The 7,825-nt window shown below is 36.0% G+C and overlaps 1 protein-coding gene across 1 annotated transcript; it reads left to right on the top strand.

The window, feature by feature from the left end:
* The first annotated feature begins 3,614 nt into the window (after nt 1–3,614).
* Nucleotides 3,615–6,369, top strand: LOC107807636 (uncharacterized). The gene is made up of 7 exons (XM_016632064.2): nt 3,615–3,940; nt 4,405–4,443; nt 4,542–4,595; nt 4,685–4,738; nt 5,505–5,558; nt 5,646–5,717; nt 6,113–6,369. The coding sequence occupies exons 1-7, from the start codon at nt 3,875–3,877 to the stop codon at nt 6,224–6,226; spliced, it is 453 nt and encodes a 150-aa protein (XP_016487550.1). The 5' UTR covers nt 3,615–3,874; the 3' UTR covers nt 6,227–6,369.
* Nucleotides 6,370–7,825: the final 1,456 nt, after the last annotated feature.

The following is a 7,825-nucleotide window of genomic DNA, read 5'->3' as shown; positions in this document are numbered from 1 at the left end:
CTCGCATCTCGGAACTCGACCAAATATACAAAATCCAAATACCCATTCAATAACGAGTCCAACCATACTAAAATTAGTCAATTCCGACCTCAAATTACCTTTCAAATCCTCAAAATATAGCTTATGAAGTTTTCACAATTTTTCCCAATTTTTCCAACCCAAAACACTAATTAAATGGTAGAAATAATGATGGATTCATGTATGATAATCAAATCCGAGTTAAAATCACTTACCCTGATCAACTCCTTGAAAATCTCTTCAAACATTTCCCAAAACCGAGGTCTCTAGCTCAAAAGATAAACCATGGAACAAAACCTTCGATTTGGAAATAATATATTGCTTCCCAGTTGCCCCTTTACGGGAATGCACAAATTGCCTCACGTTCGCAAAGTATAAAAATCTCAGCTGCCAAATTCTTCTTACGCAGACACGAGACTTCCCTCATAAATGCGAATACCATAGGACCAATGCCTACGCGAACGTGATCCCTCTCTCGCGAATGCGAAGGCTTACATGCTTGGTGCCCCCACCGAATGTGATTCTTGCTCAAAAAACAGACCAAACACCTTTGAGTTATTGGCTTGTGCAACCCAACAACATTCATGAGTCGCTAGTTCAACTCTCCCTAGGAGACAGTATCGAGAAGTACCATGCATGGTTGCCCACGTCCTTTCTTTCTATCAGTCTCACCTAGCAAGCCACCCCAATCCTACAGCCAAAAAGCCTCATCCTTCTACGCGAACGCGAGTCCCCTCCCGCGATTGCGATGCAAAAATCCCACAAGACCTTCGTGAACGTGTCCATCTTCTCACGAACGCGATGAACAAACTTCACCAATCACCCAAATACACTTCGCGAACGTGAGACCTCTCTCGCGAACACGTATAACGAACCAAGATACAGCAATTTCAGTAGTCCAACAAGTCCAAAAATGAGTCGAACATGATCCAAATAACACCCGAGGCCCCCAGGACCACAACCAAACATACCAACACATCCTAAAATATCATACGAACCTAGTCAAAGCCTAAAATCACATCAAACAATAACGAAAACACGAATCGTACCCCAATTCAAGCCTAATGAACTATTGAACTTCCAACTTCTAAAATCATGCCGAAACACACCAAATCAACTCCGATTGACCTCAAATTTTGCACACAAGTCATAAATAATACAACAGACCTATTTCAACTCCCGGAATCAAAATCCGAGCCCGATAATAATAAAGTCAACTCTCAGTCAAACTTCTCAACTTTTCAAATCCTCAACTTTTCAACTTTCACTAATTCAAGCCAAAACGACCTATAATCCTCCAAATCAAAATTCAGATATACTCCTAAGTCCAAAATCACAATACGAGGCTATCGGAACCATCAAAATTTCATTCTAGAGTCGTTTACACATAAGTCAATACCCGGTCAACTCTTACAACTTAGGCTTCTAACCTTGGGACTAAGTGTCCCAATTCATTTCGAAACATCCCCGAACCAAACCAACTACCCCGTCAAGTCACATAACAACAAACGAACATAGAATAAGCAATAAATAAGAGAACAGAGCTAAAATACTGAAAACGATTGGCCGGATCCTTACATCCTTCTTATTAACTCTCCTGTTAAGTGCTTCATCTTTTATCCTCAAAGCAGTATATTGGTTCAGCTGTGGTGAATCATCAGAATCAGTAGCATAATTAGGAACATTCATTTCTGGAGCCCAATCACCTTAATTTGCTATCTTTAAGTGATCCTTTATTCATTTTAAGGACATTATGAAATATTTGGCACAACTTAAATACTAATAAAATATTCATAATAACTTAAACACCCTATAAAGAATCAACACAATTATGAAATGGTAATTTCCCAATTTGATTGATTTCATACAAAGGCTTTACTGCTACTCTTCTATTCGACTAGGAATTATCATTTCCTTTGTTCGGATCTAATTATCTTACTTTATTTGTGGAAAAAAGCTTCATTTCATCGATTTTTTTTGTGTGAACTGAAGTTATTTTCAAACTTTATTGTTGCATAAATATGTTTGACGGAAAATTACTACACTTACAATCTTTTACATTTCAAAACAATCTTATTGGTTAATGAAACAGTTTTATCCAGAAAAATCTAACATTACTAAGTTACTATTAAAACATAAGGGTATCTTTAAATTGGTACGATGGGAAACTAGGATGCACTAAAATTTCAGAGTTAATATTACACCAATCATTTTGTTATCATGACCTATCTTGTGCTAAATGAGTATTTAGGGGTCATTTGATTTGAATACGGCTTATGCCGGGATAAATTATACTAGGATTAGTTATACTGGTATTGTTTTTTATTCACTGTTTAGTATGTTGTATTAAAAATGATAATTGCATAATTTATAAGAAGGTATAAGTTATCCCGGCACTAATTACCCCACTCTCTACAAGGTATAAGTTATTTCGGTACTAATTTTAATCCCGAGATAACTTATACTAAATTTGCTAACCAAACAAAGTATTAAGGTGGTATTAAATTTTTATACCAGCACTATAATTTCTTATACCTCATACCAAACGACCCCTTAATGAGTAATAAGCCGAATGAGAAAAAAAGTTTTACTTTGTGCGCTTCACCTGTGAAAGAGCTAATGAAAGGGATTTGCAAAACAGGGAGTCTATTGGACGCGTTTCAATTAACGAAGACTCTTGGAACAACTGGAGTAAAAAGTCTACAAGTGAGCGTTTTATAGGAGGCCGTCAAGCACATACTACGAGGATCAAGGGAGATCTCGTTGTTGCATAGTTCAGGTGGGAGCAAGATGCCATCAGACGTTCAACAAGTAGTGACAAGATCAAAGTTTATGTGAGACTTCTTTTTGTGTCACAAATTGGTGAACCCAAAATTTTGTGAACCTAAAAATATAAGATTTGGATTTACTAATTTGTGAGAGGAATCCCTTGGGGATGACCTAGTTGGTTTGGAAGGGGTTATCCATAGCAATGACCTGGGATCGATCCACCCTCAATACCTTCGCACAAGACTTGCCTAATGAGGTTTACATCCCCTTTGTGGTTTGCAGGAGTACTCACCACAGAGTGGTCACCCGAAGGGTAGAGACTATAGCGGCTAGGTTTTCCTAAGGTTCCAAAAAACAAATTGTGAGAGGAAAACAAAAGCCTCGTACAACCAAGCTTTTGTGGATTGTGAAAAAGAGAGAAGCCCTCACACAACTAGAAATTAAAGTTTATCATCGAAAGAGTATTTTGAGTAGATTATTTTTGTTCGAGTCAATTCTTTCGAGTACAATATAACAATTACAAAAATAAGTAGACATATTTTCCAATTAATAACACATTTGTGCATCAATTTTATTTATATTTTTTCGAGGGTAAAACTTTACTGACGTTTAGTGCTTATATAAATCAATAAATATATGACACGCGTCTTCACATATATTAATATCACAAATTAATACAATTGTCATCTTGTTGTTGTTGTTGTTGTTGTTATATATGTCGTACGAGTAATTTTTTTAATCATTTTAGAGTCCATATGGTAACAATGCAGGAGAAGGGAGGGGCCAATAATCAATATGATTATTTCTAGAGAGGTGCCTACCGACATAAGTTTGTGCAAGTCATTGCAAAATAGCGCTAATAGTACTACTACTACAACTCCCCTTCTCCAAATTCAAAAATTGTCAATCCATAAATCGCCCGCCCAAACACGCACCATCTCATCTCCTAGTTTTGAAATACTAGAGTATTTCTTTTTTCATCTGTCTCTGGTTTCAAGCTCTTTCAGCAATACCCATACCTTAACTAGGGATTCTAAATCATCAATTTCCCATTTTTTGAGATTTATTTTCAATTCCCCATTTCTCGATGGCAAACTCCGATTCTACTCCAGTTGTTCCTCCTCCTCCTGCTGCTGCTGCCCCTCTATCTGCAGTACATTCTTTGACTCTGTAGTTTAATATGTGAAATGGGGTTCTCTTGTTTTCTTAATTTTCTGTTTGTTTAACATCAAAATTGTGTCTTTTCTAGTATTATATTACTTTTTGAACTGGGTATTTTCTGATTTGCTGTCTTCTTTACACTTATTTGTTTGATATGCTAAATGGGTCTTCTTTTTAATTGTCGGATTTTGATGGATTAGCCTTAAAATGGTGTCTTTTTCACATGGGGTTGCTCCTGTACTTTGAAATATAAACTGGGTATTTTGCCAATTGGATTTTTCTTCCTTTTTAGTGTCTCTGGTTTGATATACGAAATGGTGGTTTTTTTCTTCTTGAGGAATACCCAAATTTGTTGATTTTGCATAAAAATGGTGTTTCTTTCATGGGGTTGCTTTGTTAGTTTGATATCTGAATTGGGTATTTACCTAATTGGTTTTTTCTTGTACTATTTGGCAGAGAAAAGAAAATGTGACACCGGCTAGCTCTAAAATCGCGGTACTTTTTCATGTTCAATTAATATAGAATTTTGGGATTTAGTTATTGATTTCTGTTAAAACTTGGTAATTGAGGATTTTGGTTATTTTTTGGGATAGGAATTGACAGAATCAAGGCAAGAGCTGCTCACTAGGATTCAGAGCTTGAAAACAGTAAGCTCATATTAATAGCATCTCTAAAAGTCTATGCTTATTTTGTTGCTATTGATGGTATTTTACTATTTGGCTTCATTGATGTGCAGGATCTTCAAAGCTGGAGATCGAAGTTGGATGGGCAAGTAAAGGTCTATCGCGATGTAAGTACATCTTTCTTTCATTTCCATTAGCTGTAACAGAATTTAATAGACTAGTGTGAATTAAATCAGCTTTACTATGTACTTATGATGCATATTTTGGCAAATCGCAAGATCTGACTTTGGAGCAGGTTAGTGGAGCTAGTTTGTTTATCGATTGGTTTTCTCTAATGTATGTGAAGCTTAATATGTATCTTCTTGGAATTAGAAAGTTGTGGTGCTCTCAAATGACATTTTTAGGGAATTCTGGTTGAAAAGGTAATTGTAGATTTAAAAAAAGATGGATTTCAGCCAGCTTTCAAAATTTGTTTGTTCTTGGAGGGTAAAAGATGTGTAGCTTTTTCCTGGAAATGCGAGATGATTGGATCAGCCATTGCATCTAGGAATATCAATGTGCGACAAGACATTTGTGAAAGGCAGGAAGCACGGGCCAGGAGAAAGGTCAATATAAACAAACTACAAGGATATAAGATATTCCCAGTTGGTGGAATTTCCTTGTGATCAAACCAAAAACTTTACCCTTTTTTTTTTGCAAGTGATATATTTGATTAGAATCTTGTGATTGGGAGAACATCATTATTTTCTCTTAGTTATTTCTTCTGAATAGGATATTTTCCATGAGATGTGTGCTTGACGAATACAAAGATCTGCATGACAAATGGGAGAAGGCTCCTTTCAAATAACATCTGATCTTCTGGAAGCCCTGTACTTCTTAATCTTATGCAGCCACTTAGAAGTTTCTGTTTTTGTTTTTTTACCTTTCAATCAGGAACTGTCGGAGCTCAAGAAATCGTTGAATGTTGAAGTGGACCAACTGAGATCTGTGAGCAATGTTCCAGTCTATATGTTTTCATGATCTTTTGAAATTCAGTTGAGTGTTTAATATACTACTATATTTTTTTTAAACCAGGAATTTCAAGAGTTAAAAACAACTCTTCAACAACAGCAGGAAGATGTCACTGCCAGCTTAAGAAACTTAGGGGTGAGCTGTCTTATGCGTTATCTCTTTTCATTAGGAAATTATCTGACATCCACTCAGTCTCAGCCTTGATAGCATGAATTGACATTATACTCCTTGCGTTTTATATGCCAATGCGTGGTCAAACATAGATTTTAACACAATAAATTTGACTTATGTGTAATACTTGTAGAAGGTGAATAGAATATTAAAGTAACAGTTGATAAGTTTAGCTTCGAAGTAAATGTTTCATCAGAGTTTAGAATATGAATTCTTGAAATTTGTGAAAAAGTTATATGACAGTATTGTTGGTAAAAACGAGTCAAGCATTTGGAATGAGTGCCTTAAAAATTGGACAGCAGTTTTTGCTTCAGATGGCAAAGGAATTCTGATTTTTGTTTGTGTGGAACTCCCTACAGCTTCAGGATGTCTCAGAAGAAACAAAAGAGGCAGAAGATGCCAAGCCTGATAACGATGAAGAGAAAACTCAGGAGGAATTGCCAAAGGACAGTGGTAAAGACACTGAGCAGTAGACTGAATTATATGCAGCCTTTCCCTATACTTTCTCTAATGAGACATGCTTGGGCGGCTTGTGTGCTAGGTTAACAAGCGTTCTATTTTCATCTGTATGAGATCAAGTCTTTCATTGAAGTAGATTGATGGATGACTTCTCTTTTTTCTAGCTGTTAATTCAAGCATTTTACTTTTACTGCTATTGACTTGCATAGTTTATGAGGGGTCACATGCCCTGCCACTGGCTAACTATCCCACTTTTCTCTTATCTTGAGCTTTTCTTGAACTGAAACCTTACTCTTAACTCCCTCGCTTCTTGATCTAGTATGTAAGAACCTAAATAAGTAATCAGAATATCTTGCAGCGAGTGCCTGATGTTCATATTGGTATTACAGAATCAAATCCGAGAGTGATTAAGAAGCATACAAGGAATATCTTGAATTACAGTGTCCCAACATTCTTATATTTAAGCCTTGAGCTTCCTGTTCTTTTTCTACTCTCGGAAATCAAGATCCAACTGTTTCTGGTCACCGAGAAGCCAACGAAAGTTCTTGGGGGTAAACTTTTATACTTTCTTCATTGCACTAGACATGAGGGACCATGGTTTAGGTTATCATTCTTGAGAAATATCAGAATTTGATGTTTGAGTTGGAACATAGACTATTTACTTCAGGATGCAAAACCTAAACTAGATGATAACAGTGGTGTTGGAGGTTTAAAATTAAACTCCGTGTTCAAGGATGTGATATAACCTTTCGTGCATTGATCATAAGTTAGTTTACCTCGTAGCCAGAAAACGAAAATTCGCATAGGTACTGTTGAGGGAAAAGCTTGAAAATGAGGGTGTTTAATTTCTCTTATTTTCTTACCAATTAATCACATTCTCTATCTTTACAATGTAGGGGTAAGGTTTACATACACATTAACCTCCCTAGACCCTACTTGTGAAATTACATTGGGTTTTTTGTTGTTGTTGTTGTTGTCGTCGTCGTCGTTGTTGTCTTACCAATTAATCACATATGAAGCAATTTTAGAGATGCCAAAATGAAAGCCTATGGGGTCGCTTTTGTAACTGGATAACCAGCATTGAAAACCGTCTTAATATTGGCTGGTTTAGTGTTTTGATGATCCCTACCTTATTGACGGCAATTTATGTATTTATTATCCTTCTCAATTTGCTTCTCCCGGTCGATTTTTCATCGTTTCATTAAACAACACATGATTTTAGATGGGTGAACTTTAGATTCATTCTATTAGGTATACTCCATCAGGCCCAATCTGAAGAAGAACATATTTCAAAATAATCAAATTTTAAAATATAATTTAACTACTTGTTTCACTTTACTAATTAATAACCACTAAACAATTAACTGTTGTATCTAATAACAGCGATCCCTTAACTTATGACGTACGGTACAACCACTATCCATTTCCTCATAGCCAACCACAATCCATGAAGTTGTGTTTAAGGATAACTATACGAAAGATTTTGAGGCAAAGGCTTGGCAAAAAGAAGAAATTGAAAGACAATTCCAAGAGGTAAGACATCATTTTGACCTTGAATTAGTTGAAGATAATTTATTTGTAGAGGAGCGAACAAATTTAACAAAACAGGTGAG

This window comes from Nicotiana tabacum, chromosome 14 (genome assembly GCF_000715075.1).
Source record: "Nicotiana tabacum cultivar K326 chromosome 14, ASM71507v2, whole genome shotgun sequence".
Lineage (NCBI taxonomy): Eukaryota > Viridiplantae > Streptophyta > Magnoliopsida > Solanales > Solanaceae > Nicotiana > Nicotiana tabacum.
This window is presented reverse-complemented; position numbering and strand designations above follow the sequence as displayed.